This window comes from Xylona heveae (assembly GCF_001619985.1).
Source record: "Xylona heveae TC161 unplaced genomic scaffold L228scaffold_7, whole genome shotgun sequence".
Taxonomy (NCBI): domain Eukaryota; kingdom Fungi; phylum Ascomycota; class Xylonomycetes; order Xylonales; family Xylonaceae; genus Xylona; species Xylona heveae.
The window spans coordinates 1,314,240-1,339,430 of NW_017264199.1; the positions used below are offsets into that span (position 1 = coordinate 1,314,240).

Sequence of the window (25,191 nt, forward strand, 5' to 3'; positions counted from 1 at the left end):
CATAGAGAAACGCAATTTTTTGACCGCACAACAATGGACAAAGACAAAAAGACGAAAAGACAAGGACAGAAGAACAACAACTAAAAAGAACACAACAAGAGAACAAAGTCAGAACATAGCGTAAACATAGACTACATTATAAACATATATTGCAAAAGGAAAGAAACTTGCAAAGAACAATTGCTGAACAATGCGATTCATATATTGAACAATGAAACCTCAACACCAGAACAAAGACCACAAAATGATGAACAAAAAAGGACCCATGAGCGAACAACTCGATCAAATGGTCTATATAAACACCGTGCAGGACATCCAAAACTACTTCTTCTTTTCTCAGCATCACAACATCTTCAACACAGTTCCTCACCTTCTTTTTCCAGCATTCTCATCACGCCTTTCTTGCCCCTTTTTTTAAAAACCAGCATTTGGATCTCCTTGAGATTAGCAATCTTTCCGCGTTTCATACAGCGATCCCCATCCCTTTCATCCCTTCCCATCCTTTAAAAGTACACGTTTTTTACTGACCTAAATTGCTCTAACATAGGAAAAAACCAAAATGTCTGATCGTCGAGTCACGCGGTCTATGACTGCGGGCTCCAACAACAACGAGCCCAACGGGAACTCCACCAGCAATGCCAGCAATGCCAGCGGGAACAATGGTAGTTCTGTGTCCAATGCCAACGGACGCATAGCTACCAACGGCCGTCCGAGAGGTCGTCCTAATGCGGCGGCTGCAGCGGCAACGGCAGCGGCAACAACGGCGGCGGCGGCCACTGCTCCTACGCAGTTGAGCGCCAGACACGCCGCGCCAAACGTCATCACGCGCAGCACTTCTGCAGCAACAAATCCGAATGCGCCTACTGCACCAGTGAGATACACGCCAGTGACGGCGGTGCGGAATATTCCTGGATATCCTACCAGAAATGTCCCCCTTCCGGCTGGCCTCTCTGATAATGATATCTTTAACAATTGGAAGAATCACCTTTATGGTGACGTGCTCTTGGATCTGCATACCAGGCATAGCGCGGATCAGATTGCGAATTTGATTGGACATGGTACCTCACTTCATGCCATTTACAGTCGCATCTCCCGAGCTCGACAGTCAGCAAGGTCGTATGGCACGGTTACTGTAGCGCGGCGACAGGCGACCAACCTGTACAATGCCGATATCTATGGATTTCCGGATGGCCACACCATTCTGCCTCCTGGGCTGAGCATCGACCAAATCCTGGACGGGTATTTCAACCATGTTCGGGGGCCTTTGCTTTTGCAGATTTTGCAGCACCGCTCTGAAGCGGAGATTGCACACAGAGTGGGACGGGGAATGACCCCTACCACTATCCAAATGAGAGCACGGGACGCGCAAGCAGAACCTCCTGTTCCAGAAGCACTTCTGTATCAATTTGCGCCGCCACAGATTAATCCTTCTTCAACGGGTCCGTCCGCGTATGGGGCTATTTTAGCCAATGCTGCGGCGCAACCCACCTCCAGCACTCCCATTGGTCCGCTCAGCTCCGCCTCGAATGCGTCACGTAACGTGGGAGGAGCGACTTGGAATTCGTATCCCGCCCGAAACGTGCCGCTCCCTGCGGGGCTCTCGGCGGAAGACATTGTCGTTCAGTATCCGAACCATCTCCATGGCGAAGTACTGATGGCGGTGTTTCAAGCTATAGGATTGGAGGAAATTGTCCGTCTCAGTCCCCTTGGGGTGAAGTATCATACTCTACGTGTGAGACTCACTCGTGCGGGGTACGTGAGTTCACACCCAAATTCAACACGAAATGCCCGAGGGCAATTTGCACGTGGAGAAAGCGAGGTGGCGGAAGATCAGCGCACTAACGAGACAATGCAGGAAGAAGCGCAGGAAGAAGCGCCGGCAGACATTTCGGGAGAGATGCCAGAGGGCATGGACGTGGATGACTTCCACCTCATGACTGCTCTCACGCAGTTCAACAACCCACAGACGCAGACGTATCCCCCTCTTCCGGAATTGCCTCCGGTCGAGGCTGCCGAGGTTGATGTTTTAGCCGAGCTGGAATCTCGCTGGTTCGGAGAACCCATGGACTTGGACGACAGCGAGCAGCTTCAGGAGACCCTATTTGAGGATGAAAGCCAAGAGCCGGAATATTCAGAGTGGTTAGACATGGATCAGCTCGAAGAGTAAGCTTCCAATGCCACCAATCCCTGGTGCAACAAAGGCTTTCTCCATCCCAGAGTTGGCTAATCAGTATCAGGCATGGCTTGGGGTCAATGGTCAAGGAGGCCAAGGGAAAAGGTAAGTCGCTCAGCGGTAAGTGAAGGTTTCTTTTGTATTCCTTTTTTGCTCTCCTCTTGTATTTCTTTCTTTGCAGAATTTCCATGCATACTGACTGAACAGGATGCCTTTGTTTCCTCGCGACGCGACGAGATGGACGATTTGCGAAGACTGTTGGTGGGGTGGTTATGCGAGCCAGAGACAGCGTTGGTTTAAGGATCATGTGTGACGAGATAAGTGAAGCTAGACCCTTTCATATTTTCTTCGTTGTTATTTTTGCAGACCTGGCTAACATCGCAGCTCCATTTATTGATCAAGTATTAGGCGGTGTCCAGGTAGAATTAACTGTAGTCTTAGCAATAAAGTTGATCACTGAAAATATTAAACTCTTCAAGACCACATTGGAAAAATATTTGTCACTTTGAAATCGTGAACGAGAAAAATTGTTCTCATTTAATATACCTGAAATAATATGATCAAAATATTGCGCTTTCCTTGTAGCCGCGCCGCGAATTTATGTTGCCTTGCGACACTCTGACACGCGTTGCTTTGGCTGGCCTTTCTGTAAGTCTCTTCCACACTTCGGCAATGCTGGCCCGTGTAGCAGGAAGCATGCTGTACTGTAAACTGTAGAGATTTCGGCGATGTATTGGTGGGACGAAACGCCCAGTGACAAGACAGAAACTGACATGTGGTGCCAAGTAATGTTTGCGTAAGCGATGACCGAGCTGGAAATATTGTTGGAACATTGCGCGTAGAGAAAGTGGGACAGACTGGAATCGGGAGGTAAATAAAAATTCCATTTCAAAAGTAATTTTAAGAAACACTTACCTTCAGCCTAATGTACGAAGTTCGTGGCATATTAGACTCCTGGCGCAAAGAAGTTGACGCAGTTTGGGTATCATAAAGCTCAAAACGAATGCCTCCTGCAGATTCCGGTTAGCAAATTTGGAGTGTTCTTCATGCATAGTTCATTATTGAGGATAGGTTACCAGGTAGCCGTTTAGAATCTTTGACTCGAAGCATAAGTGCAAAAAGGGGGAAATGGTTCAAGCAGGCCAAAAGGGTATCTAATGCAGCCTTGAGAGAGATGATTATCATTCGAGCCGACGCAAAAGTTAGATAAAAGACGGCGACAGTTGGAAGCAGAAAGAACAAGAGTGTGAACAGAATTGTCCCCAGTAGAAGCTGATCAAGATCATAATCGCAAGAATCTATTCGGTTACGGAGCACATTACGCTTCTTTCCCCGAAAGAGATGAAACAATGAGATAATGATCGTCAGCTGCCAGTTATAGATACGTGCTGAAGCGATATAAAAGGAGTAGATGTGCAACGTGAGCAGAGAAAGGAGATCCGAAAAGAGAGCTATAGGGACGCTGGCGCCAGCGAAGCTGGAGAATCCGATAAAATAAATCACCTGAGGCAGGAGTGGTCGCAGGTTCGCCACACAGCCTTTCTTCCGGTCAGCAATTTGTTTGAATTTAGACTCCGCCAAGACATGCACCTACCTGCCCAGTAATCTATAACCCAGAGGAACAAATCGCCAAGGAATGCAGCTAATTCAGTATTGAGCTTTAAGCCCGCTGGCCAAAACATCAACCATGATATCATTCTTTGAAGCCCCTCAATGGTCCAGGATGAGAGAATACTATCAATCTGATATGCAACCCATTCCGCATTCTCAATAATGTACGATCCGAGAGCGATGCCGATAATTACATCGTTTGCGACAAGCCAAAGGCTGTTGTAGAATCGTATATAATCGGGATGGCTATCCGTAATACTTTCCCAATCGTCTTTTCGACTCCGTAATGTGAGATACTGTATAGGCCAGTAGCAAAACTGCTGCAACCGAATGTCGACTTGCTGAGCGGTAGCAGATATGTCCTTCAGAGCAGCAAATTCCGGCCTTAAACGCCATTCCAAGACCCTGAGGATCAATTCTGCCATGGCGCGATGGAAAACGAGAAAGACTATGAACACTTTGATGAGGATTGGTAGCAACCAAATGGTGATCGAGTTTGTTAGCCCAAGAATAGCATTATCCCACATGGTCGTTGCCGACTCAACCACCCTCTCACTGACACTCAGATGTCGCCGCGGTCTGACACCTACCAGCCCAATGTTTTTTCGAAGCAATGCACCCATCTCGAACGAACAGTTGATCTGGGTGAGTATTGCCGGGAGGGCCAGCTCCTTCTCAGATGGGGGATGTCGAACGACTGTATGCAAACCGATCTTTTCAACGAGCCGGGATTTCCGCTGTCTTTCCTTTTCAGCTTCTAGATCGACGCTGTCCAAAGCAGTAGAGCCGTTCACCGCATGACCGGGTTTGTCGTCAAGCGCCAAAGACATGGGATTGAGAGACATGAATTGCATGCGAGTCGGATGAGGCTTCTCGAACAATATGATTTGCACGCTAATGGCGGAGTCCTGGGGACAATGAATCCGAGGGGGCTGCGATGAAGCATTTGTGAAGGCAAATATATGCGACGAGTTGAATAGAGTCGTCGGTGGTGGGTTGGAAGGGTTCAGCGTTCCCAACACCTGCATCGATACCTTACCACAAAGCTGGTATATTCGTCCAACTGGGTGTGGGCTTCCGCGAAAAAGCGTACCAATTCGAAGCGCATTTTCGACGCTCCGTGCCTAAGCCACAAAGTTTATTTAAAAATTCACCCTTTAACCAATATCGAAATAGCGCTTCCACACTCACTTCAACATCTTCCAGGACCGTAACGACTACAATGTCCAGATCGGAATTCCTCCAGCCAACAATGACACCTGTAGAGGCAGTTCGAATGATATCCAATGGCCAGAAAACTCTCATCAATTTGTGACCTCCGAGCATAATAACGCCGCCCTCTCAGGCTAATATGAGCCACGGCGCCTCAGCTGTTCACGCGCTGAAATGCCTCTTCCACCAACTCGAGGATGCTTTGGGAGATGATCAGCGTACTGGTCGCATCGAACAAAGAATTAAGGGAGAGTACCAAGATTGTTTCGTGAGCCGCGAGTCGCTCAGCAGGAAGGATGAGCAGGAAGAAGAAGACCGAGAGGATTGCAAAACCTTTGGTTGCACGAGTCTAGCTCTCAAAATAAATGATCAGTATCACCGATTGCGTAAAGAACACAGCCCATATTTATGCTAATCACTTACAACAACTCCGTGATCCCAAGCAAAGATGGCAAGCTCATACAACCGAGTAACCAGATCCCACCGCGCAGTAATATATCCCGCTATAAAGATCCCAAGCGTGAGGATTGAAAAAGCGTGCATGGATTAGCTAGAAGAATCTGAGCATACCGAAGGACCTCCCGTAAGGAAACCCGTTGGACGGCTCGATCAATTGACAATTGAAGATTCAAAGAAGATGAGGGAATTCAAGTGCTGGAAACGTAAAAGTTGAAAGGAACAGCACCATTAGCGGAGTGCACAAGGGTAGAATGACCAAAAGGAAAGAATTGCGGAAGCCAAACTCGCGAGCGTTCGATGGTGCAGATAGAGCTGTAGGTGAAGGGCGTGCTATAGGTAGCGTCTCAATTAACCACCGTGAAGGGTTGCTATAGTGGACGTGGGGAAAAACGGGTTCCGCCGTTAGCGCATTAACGATCTGCGGGCCAAGGGACATGCGCAATGACAGAGAACCCCTCGCCCCAATCGATCTCAATTGTCTATAGATATTGAAATATTACTTTCGACATTCATCGCCGGATACTTGAACCTCCAAATGACTGAGTTAGAGTGGTAATTTTTTTTTATTATATCTTGTTGGTGGCGCTGGAGTCAGATATATTCTAAGAGGAGATATTTAAGCTTCAAGCCGGATAATGCACCTGAAGCTTGGCGGCCGTCACTACTTTGATATAATAACCTCTATACATTGAACCTTTCTTTCATGTGAAGTCACCTGCCCACATTCCTTTGCTGATAAGCAGGATTAATCAGAAAATATGTCAAAAGTAAAAGCCTTTTTACTTGGACGCCATCTCTTAATTTTGTTTCGCCTGACCAAGCTTTCGTCCCAGGAAAAGAAGCCAGTAGCGCCCTTAATAATAATCAGACGAGACAATTTGCTCTTTTCCCCCTGTGCGAAGCATGAGAAACAGGGAAACTTTTATTCCTACTCCCAGCGCAAATCGTGTCCCTGGATATGACCGAGCTGCTACCGGATTTCCTTTCATAGACGGAGCGACTATTGAGAATTGAACAGTATCTAGGGGCTTTGGGTCGGCTTCAAGGCTGGTATCAAATGTAAGATTGATTTTGGAGAGAAGATGGGAAGCTGAAGGTCATCAGAAGCTGTAGAAGCGCAAGCTGTGGAAGAGATTATGATCGTCGAAGATGATGGGTGTCATTTTCTTTCATATCTTGCCTGGCTTCCTCGAGCATATTTTCGATGCCCTTATCCTTCAACGCTCGCTGCGAGGCCTTAGCGGTGCCTTTTCTCACATGAGGCTTCTTCAAGGCTTACCGATAGACACGATCGATACTCTTTGAATAGTGGTTCGCATTCGTCGGTTGAAGCATTGCCTCGTAGAAATTCTGGTATGATTAGCAGAGCGAAGAAGGGACCATTATGTGAAGAAGCCCCTACTCTCGCTGTACCACTTAAGAAAACACGAGTCATACCGCCTATGCCAAATAGAAGTATTAGCAGCAGCGTTGATCGAGAATCAGTTTTTCAGCACGTACTCCTTAACCTCATTGCATTCGGGAGCGAGCGAGGCCGACATGATGACCGAAGAATTGCGAGCAGAGCGGCTTTTCAGTAGCTAGGGATTGCAGCTCTATTGACGCAGGGACTGGCTGCCATAACGTCGATTGCGTAAAGTTGGGCGAGAACGGAGATTGCCGAAGGAAGTTAGTTTTAGCGAAACTGACAATGGAAATAATTCGTGAAGCATTTTGGACGATTCCATATCGATACGGCAATTACAAAACGCGGCTTACACCCTACACAATGTTGAATTACTGCGATAGACTTGCATTTTGAGGTTTTATATTTTCTTTTGCATAGACTATCCGCGCGGACCTTGCAGAGTGCGTGGCTCAATTACGATACGCCTCCATGGATCCCGCCCAAAACTTTAGATCCCTTCAAGAGCAGGTCTCTTCCGCTCTTGTCGCAACGACGAGGACAACAGGGCAAATTGCTGCAGAGGATCTCCCGTTTCAACGGTCGTTGGATGCGAATATTGCTTCCTCATTGGATGAACAAAAGTCTCGTTTCCTTAAACTTGCCGAAAAGCTTGTTAATTTCGCCGCTTCGGGTTCAGAAATTGATGCTCCACAACTTGAAGACGCAGATGCCTTGGAGAACAACTGGCGAGGTGTGGTGGACGTGATAGACAGCCTCCTGGAGAGGGCCGACACCTGTTTGGACGAATATACGGGAGTAATCAAGAGACTCAGTCCGAGCGAACAGGAGCGGGTGAGTACAGACAACAAAATCGAGTTTGGAGCCTATGAATTGACTCCCAAGAGAAGCCACCGACGCCAAAGCCAAAGAAGGCACGAACAGGAAACGTATTTAGGACGCAGAACATCCCAAAGCCGCAGTTGCTGTTTGAAAACGTTCCGACCAATGCCGAGAGTACTGCGTTTAAGCCTCTCTTAAATGCGAAACCGCATGCCATAGTTCCTTTGGAGCAGAGCCTGACGACTTTTGTCAATGAATATGGCCTTGAACAGTACGCTTATTTCGCTCTCGCGCCATAATGACTCCGCTTACAATTGCTAGATACAAGCATCCATACGAAGCCGAAATCAAAGAATGCCAATACCCTCCTAGTGTGTACGATCAAGTAGAGCCGATTCCGTATCGTTCATTCGAAGACACTGCGGCGACCTTTGTCGATACACCTGAGGCTGTGGCTGCTATGCTTGCTGAGCTAAAGAACGCAAAGGAAATCGCTATAGATTTGGAACATCATGATTCGCGATCATACGTAGGCATTGTCTCTCTTATGCAAATTAGCACGCGGGACAAAGACTGGGTGGTTGATACGTTGAAACCTTGGCGGAGAGACTTGCAAGTACTGAACGAGGTTTTTGCGGATCCGAGAATTGTCAAGGTAGGCGCAATTGACATCGAGAGTTGGGAACAATGCTGACGATTCAGGTTTTCCATGGTTCTTTCATGGACATGATCTGGCTCCAGCGAGACCTGGGGTTGTACGTCGTTGGACTCTTTGACACATATCATGCCGCCCGGGCTCTTGGATTTCCCAAACAGAGCCTTGCTTACTTGCTGTCAAAATACGTGGGTTTCGATGCCGACAAACAATATCAAATGGCGGATTGGCGCATCCGGTATGTCTTTCAGGTGGGCGGAAATATTTTTGAAATTTGTTGTCTAACCGCTATCTAGGCCGCTCCCGGAAGAAATGTTCAATTACGCTCGGTCTGACACGCATTTCCTCCTTTACATCTACGACTGTTTAAGGAATGAGCTCATTGAGAAAACTCGTCGAAAAGAATTGGAGCAGCATTGCATTCAAGATGTGCTTCAACGGTCCAAGGACTACGCCCTACAGCGGTATGAACGGCCCATTTACGATGAAATCAACGGACGAGGGCCCGGTGGATGGTACGACATGCTGGTTCGATCTCCGGCAATGTTCTCGAAGGAGCAATTTGCAGTCTTCAAGGCCGTACATCAATGGAGAGACCAAGTTGCTCGTCAAAATGATGACAGCACCAACTATATTATGCCGAAACACGTTCTGCTGAATATCGCCAAGGCAATGCCGATGGAGGTCCCTGCGCTTCTCAATGTTGCGCAGCCCATTTCGCAACCTGTCCGCCTTCGGATCAGTGAGTTGCTTGGCGTCATCAAGCAAGCTAAAGCAGCCGGCGCCAACGGACCTGACATGATGCAAGTCCTGCAGCCACAGCAACCAGCATCACAGGGCGGAGAAGCGCCAGAAGATGGCAAGTCCGTTAACACGTTTGGGGGAGAAACTGCATTATCGGAAAGGAAGCTTCCCGCGACGCCATTCCCAATCAAGAGCGACAGCTCGACTTTCTGGGGCGAAACCTTTGGCAGTAGCGTGTGGCAGGTTAACGTGACACCCGGAAATGTCATCGAGGACTTAAGGCTCGCATTGCCTTTGCCTGAACTCACGGCTGAGATATTCGCTAATCCCTCAGATTTTGCTGCTTCGCGTCCTAACAAGGAAGGAGTAGACCCTGGCGCTCGAGCTGAGCACGAGTACATCAAAGATCGGAAACCACAAGCCTCTGAAGACAGTAATATATTTGTTGTCAAGCAGCTTGGAGGTGGTCGGAAGAGAAAATTCGAAGATGAGGAGACACATGTCCCAACTTCTGGACCGACCTCCGACACAAGCGAGGCGGATGTTGGCACGCAAGAAAAGGAAGAAGAGAATGCAGAAGAGGAGGAGGAGGAGATAAGGCTCCCTACGGAAGAAGACGAAATCAAGCGCAGAGCCCAAGAAAAAGCGGCACGCAAGGCGGAGAAGAAAGCCAAGAAGAAAGAGGAAAAGGAACTTGCCAAGCAGCAGGCTCAAGCAGCGCAAGATGCGGAAATGGAGGCCGAGCCATTCGATTACAGCAAGGCGGAATCAGTTCTCCATGCTAATCCTCAAGGCAAGGGTGCAATTGATAAAAGCAAGCGGTTCAATCCTTACGCCAAGGCGGCTAATGCACCCAAGGGGATGCGCAAGGTTCAGAAAGAGAAGTCTGGCAAAAGCTTTACCTTTCGGAAATGAGAGCTTTGATCTGTGCAAGCCAAGACGTGGTCCCCTCGGCCTTTCCGTTCATCCGGCCCGTCCCTGCAGCCAGACCACTCCAGGCGGTAATCCCGAGGTCATGATGCCTGCTGCCTCGCCACGTCGCCTTGGCGCAGCTACTCCGATACGCCTCTTGAATTGCATCTTCCCAGAAGCTTCGGGCATGAGTGATTCGAATCGTTATTTACATACTCTGAACGTGGACAGGGCTTGGGTCAAGCTGATCAGCGCTATCAGACTATGGATTTTCTTTCTCACTTTTGATCTGGATTAACGTAGTCCTTTTTTCCTATTTAAGCGTCCTGGCGTTGAGCCATTGAGATCGAGTTTCGCAATACTGTATGATTAGATGGGGATCTCTAGGACGGGCCGCAGGACTCATCAAGGTGCCTTTGTTTGGAAGCGAGCATTCTCACTTTATGCAGTCACGTTTAAGCAGGGTCCAGCAACCTAATAATGTAGTAACAAGGTAGATACCCTGTACGTTATGGTCTGGTCAAGGGAACATAAAAGTGGGATTTAAGGAGTTTTTGCATTGCAATACAGAATAGAGGGCACCAACCGTTTCATGCGCACCATCTGTCATAGTACTTTGTACCCATCAGTTAATTGCTATATTATGATCGACGCTACCAGGTCAGTGCTTTGACCGAACTCGAAAGTGACCATCGCCCCGTGTACGTTGTCCGTGAGCATTAGTCTTATGAGTTTGAATTGTATAAAGTCACAACTCGGCTTCATTCCAGAGACAGATACTGGTAGATTTCCTTCTCAAATATATTCTAACTCTCGTGTTTCTCGGTGGCCATTTTCTATCGCGGTCGACGCAATCTATATCCAGGATGATGGCGGGAAGGGTTCTCGCCTCAACCTACGGAGTATGCACAGCGGTCCTCATGGCTGTCCGTGCGGGAGCTCTCTCTCTCTCTCTCTCCTCCAAACCCTTGAACAAGTACGAAGCTACGTACTCTGTACAAAAGGACAGATTAGAGAATTCCGTATGGAGGAAGAAGAGACAGACTCAGAAACCCGAAATGACCGAGGACCCTCAAAAAACCGAAATGGGATATTGATCGGCAAAAGATCTTACGATTTTTGTTAACGATGCTGGCAGGCTGGTCCCTGTCATCGCCCTAAACCACCGCTGCCGAGAGAGACTATTGCAGAGTGTAATTTGCGAAACCTCCACCGAGCACCAGGGCACCCTTTTTCTCGAGCCCCACGGGACTTGGTGCTCCCCTTGGCCCTGTGAGTCTGTGACGGGGGTTCACGAAAAAAGGTACGAGGGGTGAGGGATGAGGTGCCAATTGGAGATTATCGAATTGAGCTTGGCATTCACGACATTTTGTTGATGAGATCCACTGTCCACTCTGGAAGCAACGCGCATGGATTAAGTTAGAGAGGCGCGAAGAAGAAGAAGAACTGTCACGCGAGACACAACAATTCCCAACGCCAAGGGCTTTCAGAACTATACGGAGTACTCTGAGTATTATTGTCAATTTCCAAGGGTACACTACCATACGATAAGACCACCTGCTCCAATATTGAAAATGGCTGATTTGACAGATGATATAAAGCTACTCCGTAATTCAACGCGAATGAGCAAAAGGGTTTGGCGGGGCCTTTTTAACTCCCGTATTGGATTACAAACTTGCCGCGGCACAAGGTTAGTGGATCAAATTGTGTCATGGCAATGGGATGAAATTTTTGGGTCCCGGCGGAATATTAAGCTTCTCGCCCTAGCGCAGGCATTTGTCCTCCACTATCGTCATATTCCCTTCGAGTCCCGAAATTTTGGCCGGCTTCCGTACCGCGGAAACGAAAAAAAATTCGAAGCCGAGCATGACTGACAGGAGCGACCATTCTCAAAACTTCCTTTGTGATTGGATCAAAACGCTTTTCGTGCACCTGCCATTCGGTGCCTCCGGTTCCTCGCTTCAGAGTAGAAAAGTGTTTCTTTTAACACTCTCCCCAAAGGTGCCTTGGTGCCGAGGATTAATGGTTCGAGCATTGGGCTGAGTATTGTGTTTGTGGGGATCATCTTACCATTGAAATTACTCGCGCTCAGGGGTTCATGCTCTGTGATTATAAATTTCGATCAGGATGATCTGCTGATGACGATCGCGTATGGGGAAAGACAATCCATACTTTGTTTGTCCACATGAGTTTTACGTTGATTATTACTCTATCGCAACTGTTCCTGCACAGAATTCTTTGCTTGACGGCCACTCGACCACAGATGAATTCTAAGACAGCGCCCCCTGGACCTAGGTTTGGAGGAGATGATTGTGCCCCATCTGATCAGATTTAACTTTACCGGCTCTGTGAAACCTGCATTGACCGATACTGATGCCGTACAGATACTGCAATGGAACTGCAAGATAATCTCCTCATCGGTCATGGTCCGACGAAATGTCTCTTCATCACGCACCTTGACCGTTTGTGCTTGTGTTATCTTGCAACTGTACTTCCACACCATTTTCGCCTTTGCCTTTGCTCTTCTCTCTTAGCGAACCATTCGACTTGAAAGGGTTCCCGAAAAGCAGAGACGATTGCACGCGACGGGACTCTCGAGGGTCCTCCGATACAGAGAGGTATCCGCAGAGCGCTCCGCAAGTGATTGGCCGACAAAAAGCGGTTTAGGCCCAGGCACGAGAAACGGGTGGATAATAATGGTGATGGGATGGTCGAGCTGCCTTTTTGGAGCCAATGAGGGTGGGTCATTCCCCGCCAGGCAACCAGCCAGGAACAGAACCTGAAACCGAACCAAGTCGAGATAAACGGAGACTAAAAGGTGCCCTAAGCCGTGTGCTGTCACCGGTAACGTAGTGCGTGCTTTGCAACCCACCTGGCCTCGGCGAGCTATCTCCAGGGGAGAGGGCCCCATCAGAGGACGAGCTTTGAGCAGGAAGACAAGGGAGAATTATCCAAAAAAGCGTCCAGGGGTCTACTCTACTACTCTCATGTGAGTTTAAGCGTACACCTTCTCGCGCCTTCCCTTGCGGTGCCTTTAGCCATGCTCATTTATCTTGCAACCTTGTCATAAGTTATTCTTCCTTCTCGGTCTGGACGTTAAGGCCTCGGACAATTGTCCTACTTCAGCAATGACACATGTAGCTAAGAGTGCCTGGAATCATGGTGGTGATGATGATGATGATGATGATGTGCTTTAAAAGCCACGAGACTTGATTGCCCCTGGCGATTGGTACGATGGCTGTGGGCACTGTTCTCCTTGCGCCATGGAAAGGACAATTTAAATGTTCAATCTATCTCTGTGACGGCTATACCCACATCGGGTCGTATCGCGAGCGCATCCTAGCAGTCATGCCAGTCCCTCTGCGCAGTGGGGACGGTTGCGTTCCATGGCACTTTGTGATCCCGCAGAGACAAAGAGACAAAAGAGACAAAGCCTCGCTTCGACGACCGTTGACTCTGCCATGTCCGGCCCTGCGACAGCAAGGGAATGGTGGCAACCCTATGATGACTATGATGAGGGGTGTGGGTTCCATGCTGCTGCGTCTCTGTAACGGACTTGCTACATTATGGATCCAGGTGTGATTCATCAATTTCAACGTGCATCGGCCAGAAAAGTACAAGGTCATGGTAGTGGAAAGACAGTGTTTTACCTGCAATTGGACCCCAGGCTGGCTACGACTAACTTACGATTGCATTTGCCTTCCTTGTAGGAAAGCAAAAACACTTCTTCTTGGGCCATTATTTCCATGGCACCCAGATCCGTCGGCATATCAAGTAATGATGAACTAATCCCCGCGTTAGAAGAAATGGCCCGTCTAACCCTTGTCCCCTTGTGCATAACGCCGTCGACCACCATCTTCTTGGACAAATAATGAATGACTGGCCATTTAGTAGAGAGAAGTAGTACTATGTAGTTGGATCCGGTTCAATCTAAGCAAGCAGCCTACCTTTTAACATTTCCCACATTTTCAAAACCCCCCCTCCCTCTCTTATCCTCTCCTCCGACCGTCAGTACCATCTCTGAACATTTTCATCTCTCAAAGCCATCTGTCTGTTCAGCCTTGGTAATTCGGCGCGAAGTCGCGTTTGTCTGCAGCCTGCCAATATTGAACCTGTTCGCCTCGGCCAAGACGGGGAGCACCCCCTTTGCGACGATACTCCTGAATTTGCTCGCACAATCAACTCCACCGAATATTTGCCCCATAACTCCACTCGTGGCTCGACATTGCTCTGCTAAATCGCCGCTTCATTTCGCCCACCGCTACGTTCTGCGCGCCTGAGAAGGTTTTTTGTGACACCTTTCTTTTCCGTCGCTCCAGTGGTGTGCCTTACTTTCACGGCTGAGTGCTTTGCGACGAGACCGAACCTTATGACAAGGACCCTGAATCGACGCGACCCATGAAAATCACTGTCAAACATATGAACACGCGATAATTACAAAATTCTCCTCGTTTCTCTAGCGCTAGGGGATTACTTTACGATCGACCTCGACGCGAGAGCGTTGACACCAAGGACCGAGAGCCGGCAGTTGGGGGGAGGTAGCCCGAATAGCTTCTTCCAGTTTTGGGTTCAAATAATCTCCTTGGAAACATTCTGCTTCCAATATCACTGCAGCTTTCATATCCTCTCGTGACCGGCTCAACTGAGCTCCAGCTCGCTCCAAGTACGGCCATTCCTGGGTGCTGCTGTGCCTGGAAGACGATTTTCGACGCAGGGCTAACGTCCGCTTCAGAGCGACTGGATAACGCGAAAGCCGAGTTACAACACCTTAATAGACGCGCCTCGGACCTATTTGACTAGATTCACTTCGCCATGTCAGTGGCCACGATGCTTCACACGCCGTCGAGGGCGTCCACGTCCTCTTCGTCCTCGTTCATCCCAATCTCCCGCCAGAACACCATGGCTTCATCACACGATGGGCGTTCTGCGAGGCAATCAAAACGTCTCTCCGTCACTGCGCTTTATCTGTCCATGTCTAACAAGGAGAGAGATTTTGAAATCGAAGACGAGCTTGCACGAGGTGAGGAATGATCGTTTCAACACCTGAAGGATATCTACTGACAAGCTTGCAGCTCAGAAGAATCTGCGTGAGCTCAAATCGAAGATCTCCTCGCAGTCAAAGAAGAATTTTGTGCTCGAGAAAGACGTTCGTTACCTCGATTCACGCATTGCACTACTCATCCAAAATCGCATGGCACTGGAAGAGGTCAGTTCGGCTTTGGCTTTTCATGTATACAGAATTCAGGCTAACTATCTATTTAGCAAAATGAAGTGGCAAATCACCTCGACGAAGTCGAAATTCAGGAAGGCGACTTCCCGAACGATGATAAAACTCAAAAATACGGAAATCTTTTCTTCCTACTCCAATCTGAGCCTAGACACATTGCTCATCTGTGTCGGCTAGTGACCATGGCAGAGATTGATTCTCTTCTACAAACGGTCATGTTCACCATCTACGGAAATCAGTATGAGAGCCGTGAAGAACACCTTCTTTTGACCATGTTCCAAGTAAGTATACCCTCTCAATCTCGTCTCTCTCGCGGGTTTCCAATCCGGACAGCTTGAAACAGAGCTCTGCATTTTGATTGGCATAGTCCCTATCGTAGCATAATTTCTAATGCGGCGATTGTAGTCTGTGCTCACCTACCAATTTGACAACACTCCCGACTACTCTTCCCTACTCCGCGCGAACACGCCCGTATCCCGCATGATGACAACATACACGCGACGAGGCCCTGGTCAAAGTTACCTCAAGGTTGTACTGGCGAATAGGATAAACACATTGATCGAAATGAAGGACATGGATTTAGAGATTAATCCTCTCAAAGTCTACGAGCGCATGATTGAGAAGATTGAGTCGAGCGGGGGAACGTTACCCCCCGACATGCCAAAGAGTGTTACCGCCGAGCAAGCGGCTGCGAATGAGCAGGTCCAGAAGCTCATCGAACCTCGCCTGTCTACGCTAATGGAGATTGCCAATGGATTTTTGACCACCATTATCGATGGCCTAGAAGAGACTCCGTACGGCATTCGATGGATTTGCAAACAGATTCGGAGTCTGTCCAAGAGGAAATATCCTGAAGCCCAGGATCAGGTCATCTGTACTCTCATTGGAGGTTTCTTTTTCCTCAGGTTCATTAATCCAGCTATTGTCACGCCCCGCTCATACATGCTGATCGATGGCAACCCTGCTGAGCATCCGAGACGAGCACTGACATTGGTGAGTTTCCGACCTTTGCTTGCAATAGCATTTTAAAAAGTGCTTTACACTAACGGATTTTCAAAGATTGCCAAAATGCTTCAGAATATCGCAAATAAGCCGTCGTATGCAAAGGAACCATACATGGCAAAATTACAGCCCTTTATCCACCAGAACAAGGAGCGCGTCAACAAGTTCCTGCTGGACTTGTGCGAGGTGCAAGACTTTTATGAGAGTCTAGAGATGGACAACTATGTTGCCTTGTCAAAGAAGGATCTCGAGTTGTCTATTACGCTGAACGAAGTATATTCTACGCACGCGCTCTTGGAGAAGCACAGCACAGAATTGGTAGGTTCTTCTCGATTATTACAAGGAAAGATGCAGGGCTAATTTTTTTTTTTTTTTTTTTTTTCAAGGCCAAGGACGAGAGCTCACACCTGTACACTTTACTGAAAGAGCTTGGATCGGCGCCTCCACAGCTCCCTCGCAAAGAAAATCGTGCAATCAATTTGCCGCTCTTCAGTCGGTGGGAGACTGCGGTGGACGACTTGACGGCAGCTTTGGATATTACTCAGGAAGAAGTGTTCTTTATGGAAGCCAAGGCCACATTTGTCAAGATTATGCGATTGTTGCCTCATAATTCGGTCGTAATGCGAAGGCCCCTTCGACTGGATAGGATTGCTGAAGCAGCCGCGACAACGAGAAACGACTCGATGATGGTTCGAAAGGGCATCCGGTGCATGGAATTGCTCAGTCAATTACAAGAACTCGGAGTCGTCGACAAGTCCGATGGGTTCGGACTTTTGCGTGAGGAAATTGAGCAGGAATTGATGCACCTTGGATCTCTCAAAGAGAAGGCCCTCCGAGAGACGGTAAAGCTGGACGAGGTGCTTCGAACGATTCGCGATCACAATGGGTATCTCGTGGGCCAACTCGAAACGTACAAGTCGTATCTCCACAACGTGCGCAGCCAATCAGAGGGGAAGCAACGCAAGCAGCAAAAGCATCAAGTCCTTGGACCTTACAAATTCACGCACCAGCAGCTTGAAAAGGAGGGAGTCATCCAAAAGAGCAACGTGCCCGAAAATCGTCGCGCCAACATCTTTTTCAACTTTACAAGCCCACTTCCTGGCACATTCGTCATCTCGCTTCACTACAAGGGTGAGTTCCTTTCTTACTCCGCATACCCTATTCTCAAATGCTGACGATTTTTTTTTGTAAATAGGACGTAATAAGGGCTTGCTTGAACTTGACTTGAAGCTTGATGATTTGCTTGAGATGCAGAAAGCTGGTCAGGAAGATCTCGACCTGGAGTACGTTCAGATCAACGTAAACCGGGTTCTTGTCTTACTCAACAAGCGATTTTCTCGAAAGAAGGGGTGGTAAGCGTTGCACAAACACTGGGGGCGATGCGAAGCCAGCATCAGTATATTTGCGTAGGCCCCCAATCTCTGTGCATAATCGGGCCTCTACAATCTTTCAGTGATTCCCGCCAATACATATTCGGGTTGTTTTTTATTTCTACTCATGGGCATGCATTCAAAACGCCAAATGAATGTACGATTTGCGGGACAGGTGCTTATTGGTCATGGCAGGGCGGGAGTACAGTGGGATACCTCTTTTTAATTACCTTTTTTATTAATCTTCGGCACAGCATTTCTGCCCTGTACTTTGACAGTCGCATTTGTTGGCGAGTCATCTCGTTTATTTATTTTATCCATCTCAAGGCTTTTCTCCTGGGGTGCGACAAGAGGTCTGGTTCTTTTCATCATTTTCATCCTCTCGGTCTGAATGGCTTTCTGGGTCTGGCATGGCATGTTTGCCTCTTTCAAGTTCGATTCCCCTTGGCGATGTACGGGCTTTGCTCCGCTTCCAGCCTTTGTTCTCTTCGCTCCGGGCTGGCCTGGAAGGAAGATAAGAGAGCGGCGGTTTTCTGTTTGGCTAGTTATTTTTTCAGATTTGTTTTTCCATTTCGTTTCCTCTCTTTTCTCTCTTCTTTCCTAGGGATCTTCCTGTTGAATTTCTTTTAATTGTTGTTTCGAAAGTGCTGGGAAGATTTACTATCTTGATGAAACATGAAGTTTTCTTTTTATTGTGGGCAAGGTCGAAACATTTGAGCAAAAGCAGCTCGGAAGACATGGTAGGGTATTTAGACGCGGGTGAGCACTCGCGGGTAATATGGCTTAATTTGATACCATGGTAGCGTTTGTTATTTGATCTCGCATTAAGCTATCGCGCAGTCACAATTTAATCAATTAAATTAAAGAATAAGGGTGGAATTCGTTGTGATCTTGTCTGGCCTCTTGTCTCAGAGTCACGACTGGAATGTCTGTCTGCTTGATAGCACGTTATTCCAAGCTAGTTGTGTCAGAAGGTATTGAGCATTTCAATTTGAGCTGGTCTGACGCCATGGCCATGACAGATGGAGTCATCTGTGTGGAACAAATAGGGTGTTAGATCACGCAAACCAATGAGATACAAATCATGTAAATGATGCTGGATGAATGTAGGATATAACAGTATTCGCATCAAGGGAATGTAAAATGCAAAGAAAAGCAAGAGGAGTCAATTGTAGTCGCTGTGTATGTGTCCATTGAGGGAATGGATTGAGGTTGTTGGGTCTAAACCATCTGGGGAATCCTCTGTGTCGGTCACGCTACGGAGCTGCAGCCTGCGACTCATTCCCTGCCGTACTTCCCTCAAAGGTGTCCCATCTGTCTTGGCCGTTTGACTCAATCTTATTCACCTCCGACCTCTCTCTCTCTCTCTCTCTCTTCCCAACCTCTTCCTTGGCACATTTCAACTTTCCATTTTACTTTCCAATCGTCATCAGCTCGACCTGAGTTTGCGAATAATAGCCGCCAGGAACTTACAATCCCTACATTTATATATCTTATTTTGAGTCACTTCACTCGACTGTGCTGTCCGCCACTAATTCATCGTCCCTCCTCAACTGCATACTACGTCGGGATATTCTTATCGAACCTTGACATGTCCGAATCTATCGCTATCCCCAAACCAAAGGGAGCTCGCCTCGGCGCGGCCGGCCAGGGCGTGAGCGCTTCTTCGTCGTCGTCATCGGCCTCATCTCCATCAAATTTCGCTGCACATCTACAGGGCTCGCCGACCTTTTCTCCATCATCCACCGCGTCAAGCTCGCCACTTACCAGACCATATCACGATCGGAGACCGTCTTTACTGAGTGAGTGACATACTTGTTGATTTCCTTATCAGTTGGGGTGATGGCACAATGCGGCTTGTTCTCAGCTATTGCGCTTTCGCATACTGTCATTCATATCTACAACAATTGTTCCCGCTATGCCTTACTCCCTCCTTTCTCCCTATTGTTTTCGATCTACTCAAGCTCCTTGGCTGGACTTTGGAGCTGCATTCATTGCTTTCCCCGCCTCGGAGGGTGACTATCGCCGCCTCACGATAACGCTTCGGATATTGCCGAGGTTGTGGACCCGGTGTCTGAACTTAGCCTTGGGCCCGTTCAATTGATGTCTCATTTATTGCTGCTTCATTTCGCCTGATCGGAAGGTTATCTCTGGCTGATTATATGATCCAGGTTCGTCCATTTCCAAGTCGGAGCATACTGTTATTGATGTTGGACATCCGGGTGGTCCTCCTCGGCTGGTGAGTTCGCAACGCTGAGCCCAAACTCCCCTGCCCTGCCGGCAATGCTCGCTCGGCGCGGGACTAGTGGGTGAGCTCGTCTCCACGGGTAGATCGGCTGATAGGGAAAATAGATAACCTGCGTTAAGGCGTCGCAAGGATTCGACTGGAATCAGGGTACGTCTCTTTCCTTTTGCCCTTTAAGGGTATCTTATGTTTGAATCTTTTAAAATTGACAATGTCATAGACATCTTTCTGCCTGCCTACGCAGACTATGAATCTTCGGCGTCGCTCGAGCATAGACGCGATCCCGTCCACGATATTGTCCTGACCGATGCCGAGATGCAGTCAATTTTGCCACAATAATTTGTTGTGTCTTCTTGTTGTTTGCTTTGGGTGCGCGACTGAGAATTTTGGAGCGTTGTATAATGCGCGGTTGGGGCGATGCAAGGGTCGGCGCTGTTGTCGTTCCATGTCTGTCGCTTTCAAGGAGTCGTCTGCGTCTTTTGATTGACTTATGGTTTCTACGAATCTGGCGCAAGCATAGACTGGCGGGGTTCGTTTGGTTGTTATGATGCTATTCTTTTAGATTTATACGTCTTATGTTGGAAGCGCAAGGATATCCTATCACTGTTCACCCTGGTTATTGTTTCTCTCGTTTGCCTTTGAGGCTTTTCGTCTTCTTTTCTCCTCTTTTCTTACGTTATAGTTTGTCCACTAGGCGTTTGCCATGCTTTGAGGCTATTGTCTCTTATTTTCTTATGTGTAATATCTATTCATCATATACATGCAACGACCGAGGAGCCTTATATTTACACTAACCAGTGCAGTTCAAAATCTTGTATTTATTTAGCTGTAATCGCCAGTAATGTCACAATCATTGTTTAATAAATCTACGCTCAATTTTCCGTTTGAGCACTTTTCATATGCCCTCCACTCCGTACTCCAGTACTCCGTACTCCGTATCCAAGTCCGCGACACCCCTGTCGGACTTTGTCCCTGGAAATCCCCCGGGATCCCCACGCCAAGCTTATCATCGGAACTTGCCGCTGTCAGCACGAGCGTGTCGCGCGTACTCCGTACTCTGGTAACGAAGCAACAAACCGAACCAAAACACCAACACCAAACACAACCAGTCCTACTCAACAGTCGCATCATACGCAGCTATACGACCTATTGAAACAGCACAACAACGACAGCGGCATACATTAACATTACGCACGAGATACAAGATACGTACCCGCAACACCTAATTCGCACATCGACATACCAACATACACATACCCATACCCATACGCATATAGCGGCCGCAATGGACGCCCCGCCCGCGCACCGCAAAATCGAACTCCAGTCCCCCGCGGACATGCTCTACCTTGTCGCCAACGCGCGGACGGCGGCTCGCGAGAAGCTCGATCTGCATTTCCCGCCCGCCGCGGCGCCGCCCACGGGCGAGCCGGATGCGCTGAGAAGTAGGGTGGAGGAATTAGTTGATGGGGTATGTTGCATATTTGCAGTGTTTTTGTGGCCGCTTTTATTTCCCTCGAGGGTTATTTTGCATGTTATTTTCAAGAGTGTTTTTATTTGCAGTGTTTTTGTTTGCAGAGTGTTTTGTGCAGCCGCTTTTGATTCCTCGAGGATCATTTCGGGAGAACAGATTTGGATCCATAAGCCCGCGCGCAATACGTGATACGAGATCCTGGACGGGGAATCAAAGGCGGCTGCAGGGCGCTGTCAAGATACGAACATGGAAACACATATGAATCAAACATACAAACACAGACATACAAACACAAACACGCATACATCAAATAATCACTAACGATGAAACAGTACATCCTTCAGACTTTTGGCCTGGCAAAAAGCAACATTAGCATCAACGGCATGGACGTGGACTCGTCGCCCGAACTCGCAGGCCTATGGACAGGCAACGGAACGGGCAACGGCCCAGAAGGAAGAGAAATTGAGGGTATGCAAAATATCCCTCGTCCTTTATCACTTGTTCCAGATCTTGCTCTTTCTAATGGGAGATGAACAACACTCCGTGACCTCTTCTACATCTTTGCTGAAACGAGAAAAACAACACTCCCTGACCTCTTCTACATCTTGCTAAGACGAGAAAAAATCAGAATACGAACCATTCGACACCCGTCTTTCGTCTCGGTTACAATCTCTCTCTGCCGCGCTCGAGCGCGAAACCCTCGCCCTCGCCGCCCTGCGTCGCGAAGCCCCTGCCCGCGCAGCAGCCGCATATCTCGACGCCGAGCGCAAAGCACAAGAAGAAGACGACCTCTACGAGGCTTGTCTGAACGATGCTACATCAGGCAGTCGCCAGTTAAATAAGTCAAACGGGACGAAGACAAATGCACGGAATGGCCGGAGCAACACAGCCGCCGGAGACGGAGACGGTAACGGAGACGTGGAAATGACCGGCACCGGCACCGGCCTTAGCACTGATGAAAACGAACATACACCTTCATCTAATGGCACGACAATATCAGACATCAAACGTGCTCTCAATATAAATAGTCGGAAACGCCCGATTGACTTGTTCGACATGTATCTCGACAATGAGAACAATAATAATGGCGAGTCCCGAGCTCGGCGAAGACATGTACGAGAAGGCGCAGAAGCGGAAGAACATGATCCCGAGCGGATCGCGGCGCAGAAACAAGCGTGGGATCGAGAAAGTAATCTGCGCATCCAGGAAATGGCGCGCATGTATGAGCGTGCGCTCGGCACGTTGGTTGCGGAAAAGGGTAAAGTCACGGGCACAGTGGCGCGGTGTGAACGTGCCCGCCGAGCGGGGGAGTATGTTGATGGGATGAAGTAGCGGCCGCCGGGGGGTTGGGCGGGGGAGGGGGGGAGGAGAGGGAGGGCGGGTAGGGGAGGGGAGCCTTAATTTTCTTCGCTCTCTTCCTTTTCCCTTGTAATTTTTTTTTCTTCTCTTTTTCTTTTTCATCTCATTTTCTCCTCCTTCTCTCAACTTATTCCTCGGACCTCCTTTCCCGCTTCTTCTTTTTGTTTTATATATCCTGTTTATGTCTTTTTCATTTTCATTTTACATTCCTTGTCTTTGTCTCTTCCTTTTCATTCTACGTCTTCCCGTCTTTTACTTTCCTTGCCTTTCCTTTTCCTTTTGTATACGCGGACATTTCATGCATGATACGGTCGTATTGCGTCTTGCGTATTACATATTGGCATGGGATGTGATCATGTGAATCGTGATCCTATGGCAGTTTTCTTCGCATGGGGGCGGCGTTGGCGTGGGCGCGGCGTTTGATTTGCATCTTGCATCTTGTATCTCAAGTCTCTGTCTCATAAACTATACCTCATGGCTCTTGCTTCTGTTGTGCTATCCTACAATTCCGCAATCCTGCAACTCCACAGCCCTGAAACTGCAAATACCCTGACTCTGTGATTTCGAGAATCTGGGTCTGTGACGTTAACACTCACCACCACCACCACCACCATCATCATCATCATCATCATCATCATCATCATCATCATGCGGATTTGGACTTGGACTTGGATTGGTCACATGCTGTTTGCTGTTTTTTGTTTGCTTTTTTCTGTGTGAACTTTGACTCTGAGTTTTGGGTTTTGAATACTATTATTACATTATGTCATTGACTCACTATCCAGACCCATGTATGATGTTTCATAAAGAGTTACAGCTTACAACTTACAGCTTACAAAAGTCTGATCCTACAACCTACAACCTCCAAAGTTCAAACAAACAGGCCTACAAACTACGAAATACGGGCTATACAACAGGCCACGGCCCACGGCCAACTCCTTGAAACTAAAATCAAACGGACATGATACATGTCACATGTCGACTACGGATCTACTCAGCTACAGAAATAGTTAATAATGTGTTACAGAGCTTAAACATACCACTTTTTGACGTTTCGACGTTTCGACTATCCAACGGACTACAGACACAGTCTACGGGACATGTCACATGTCACATAGGATGATATGGATATGCAGAGTCAGAGTCAGAGTCAGAGTCAGAGTCAGAGTCAGAGTCAGAGTCAGAGTCAGAGAGTCAGAAACATGTCAAGTTACAAGTTACAATGATCAAACGGGTTACAGATTACAGTCTACAGTCTACGGGACATGGAGGATTGTCAGTGCCTCAGAGACTCAGGTAGATCCAGAGCAAGATCCAGAGCCAAGTCTCTTACAAGCTGAAACGCAGAAAACTGGAATGCCAAAAGGTAAAACGCAACAGATGTATTGATGTATTGCGTATAGAGCATGCCACATACCGTGTAGATATTGCGTATATATAAGAGGTCCTTTGTAGAGTACATATTTCTATATTCTACATTTCTATATTTCCACGCCGACTAGAATTACTACAGTCTACAGCTTACAGTCTACACATCAGATATCAGACAGTGTCACAGTACAGTTCAGAGTCTCAAACAGATACAATACGCGCAACTTCAATTGACCGTCCACCGTCCACCGTCGACTGTCCAGCAGCAAAAGCCAAAGGCAGATACAGATACAGAACGGACGATAGGAAGACTTGAATATAAAAAAGAGAAAAGATACGAAACCCCCTAAAAAAAGAAAGAAAGAAAGAAAGAAAGAAAGAAAGAAAGAAAGAAAGAAAGAAAGAAAAGACTAGAGGTACGTTATACTGTATACTGTATACAGCATGCTTTACCTTCCCTCTACCCTCAATCATCTTGTACACCTTGGTCCTTTGATTCTTTGAAACACGCTCTCCAGACTCCAGTACTACATAACTGCATTTATATCCATATCCATATCTATATCCACATCTGTATTGAATATTGATGGAGATTGAATCATGGATGATGGACCTGATACTCTATGCCAAACGTGGCGCGGTATAAAAACAACAACAACAAGTTGAACGTTCCTTCATGTGCAATAATGCAACAGTGCAACAGTGCAACAGTGCTGCAGTGCTGTGTGCATATTTGCACATGTGTCCTGGCTCTTTTTTATTCTCTCCTCGTTTTTCTTTGTACTCCCTAATCACACTTCGCTCCTTTTCACACAGACTTTGAGACTCAGAAAATCGAACAATGAGAAATATGAAACCTGACGCTGACCACTGATACGCAGATACCTAGGTTACCAGGTAGACTATAGTCCCGTAGGACCTTAGTGCCGTAATAGGTCTACAGTCTACTGAACAGAGAAGAACCCGGTCGTGTAACAACTAACGGTGCTAATCAGATTTTGTCTTTCTTTTTTTCAATTCATAGATCTGAACTCACAGGGTGTCAGGACTCTAGAGCACAACTCCCGGAAAAGAACCTGGAGAGAACCTGGAGAGGAATCCAGGATCAATCTGCTCGCCAGCAGCGCAGCTCGATCGTACGTTTATTTTCCTT

General features: G+C 47.7%; 9 protein-coding genes across 9 annotated transcripts; 7 read left to right on the forward strand and 2 right to left on the reverse strand.

Moving 5' to 3' along the window:
• Positions 1 to 525: 525 nt before the first annotated feature.
• L228DRAFT_262019 (hypothetical protein) lies at positions 526 to 2,473 on the forward strand (the record flags this gene model as incomplete). The annotated part of the gene is made up of 3 exons (XM_018334378.1): positions 526 to 2,163; positions 2,238 to 2,278; positions 2,355 to 2,473. Exons 1-3 carry the CDS (start codon positions 560 to 562, stop codon positions 2,471 to 2,473), a joined length of 1,764 nt encoding a protein of 587 aa, XP_018187460.1. The 5' UTR covers positions 526 to 559.
• L228DRAFT_256361 (N-acetylglucosaminyl transferase component Gpi1) lies at positions 2,244 to 5,753 on the reverse strand. Its single transcript, XM_018333920.1, has 8 exons — positions 5,420 to 5,753; positions 5,253 to 5,345; positions 5,184 to 5,196; positions 4,976 to 5,124; positions 3,768 to 4,908; positions 3,250 to 3,711; positions 3,089 to 3,183; positions 2,244 to 3,030 (listed from the first exon to the last, which is right to left on the reverse strand). The coding sequence occupies exons 1-8, from the start codon at positions 5,537 to 5,539 to the stop codon at positions 2,734 to 2,736; spliced, it is 2,370 nt and encodes a 789-aa protein (XP_018187461.1). The 5' UTR covers positions 5,540 to 5,753; the 3' UTR covers positions 2,244 to 2,733.
• Positions 5,754 to 6,589: 836 nt separating this feature from the next.
• L228DRAFT_269355 (hypothetical protein) lies at positions 6,590 to 6,996 on the reverse strand (the record flags this gene model as incomplete). Its single annotated transcript, XM_018335265.1, has 4 exons — positions 6,590 to 6,682; positions 6,735 to 6,805; positions 6,858 to 6,895; positions 6,956 to 6,996. The coding sequence occupies 4 exons, from the start codon at positions 6,994 to 6,996 to the stop codon at positions 6,590 to 6,592; spliced, it is 243 nt and encodes an 80-aa protein (XP_018187462.1).
• A 335-nt stretch (positions 6,997 to 7,331) lies between these two features.
• L228DRAFT_269356 (hypothetical protein) lies at positions 7,332 to 9,996 on the forward strand (the record flags this gene model as incomplete). The annotated part of the gene is made up of 5 exons (XM_018335266.1): positions 7,332 to 7,694; positions 7,751 to 7,953; positions 8,004 to 8,337; positions 8,385 to 8,575; positions 8,634 to 9,996. 5 exons carry the CDS (start codon positions 7,332 to 7,334, stop codon positions 9,994 to 9,996), a joined length of 2,454 nt encoding a protein of 817 aa, XP_018187463.1.
• Positions 9,997 to 12,165: 2,169 nt separating this feature from the next.
• Positions 12,166 to 12,702, forward strand: L228DRAFT_248676 (hypothetical protein). The gene is made up of 2 exons (XM_018332903.1): positions 12,166 to 12,391; positions 12,449 to 12,702. Exons 1-2 carry the CDS (start codon positions 12,300 to 12,302, stop codon positions 12,525 to 12,527), a joined length of 171 nt encoding a protein of 56 aa, XP_018187464.1. The 5' UTR covers positions 12,166 to 12,299; the 3' UTR covers positions 12,528 to 12,702.
• A 2,190-nt stretch (positions 12,703 to 14,892) lies between these two features.
• On the forward strand, positions 14,893 to 17,578 carry L228DRAFT_212235 (GTPase-activating protein-like protein; the record flags this gene model as incomplete). Its single annotated transcript, XM_018329934.1, has 7 exons — positions 14,893 to 15,013; positions 15,066 to 15,199; positions 15,256 to 15,501; positions 15,626 to 16,213; positions 16,280 to 16,540; positions 16,609 to 17,353; positions 17,418 to 17,578. 7 exons carry the CDS (start codon positions 14,893 to 14,895, stop codon positions 17,576 to 17,578), a joined length of 2,256 nt encoding a protein of 751 aa, XP_018187465.1.
• L228DRAFT_162856 (hypothetical protein) lies at positions 17,366 to 18,391 on the forward strand. The gene has a single exon (XM_018329403.1). The coding sequence runs from the start codon at positions 17,602 to 17,604 to the stop codon at positions 18,220 to 18,222; it is 621 nt and encodes a 206-aa protein (XP_018187466.1). The 5' UTR covers positions 17,366 to 17,601; the 3' UTR covers positions 18,223 to 18,391.
• Positions 18,392 to 19,183: 792 nt separating this feature from the next.
• L228DRAFT_239839 (hypothetical protein) lies at positions 19,184 to 20,176 on the forward strand (the record flags this gene model as incomplete). The annotated part of the gene is made up of 4 exons (XM_018331183.1): positions 19,184 to 19,394; positions 19,764 to 19,831; positions 19,945 to 19,987; positions 20,058 to 20,176. 4 exons carry the CDS (start codon positions 19,184 to 19,186, stop codon positions 20,174 to 20,176), a joined length of 441 nt encoding a protein of 146 aa, XP_018187467.1.
• A 762-nt stretch (positions 20,177 to 20,938) lies between these two features.
• Positions 20,939 to 22,640, forward strand: L228DRAFT_262024 (hypothetical protein; the record flags this gene model as incomplete). Its single annotated transcript, XM_018334379.1, has 3 exons — positions 20,939 to 21,305; positions 21,641 to 21,776; positions 21,922 to 22,640. The coding sequence occupies exons 1-3, from the start codon at positions 21,123 to 21,125 to the stop codon at positions 22,638 to 22,640; spliced, it is 1,038 nt and encodes a 345-aa protein (XP_018187468.1). The 5' UTR covers positions 20,939 to 21,122.
• Between the last annotated feature and the right edge of the window lie 2,551 nt (positions 22,641 to 25,191).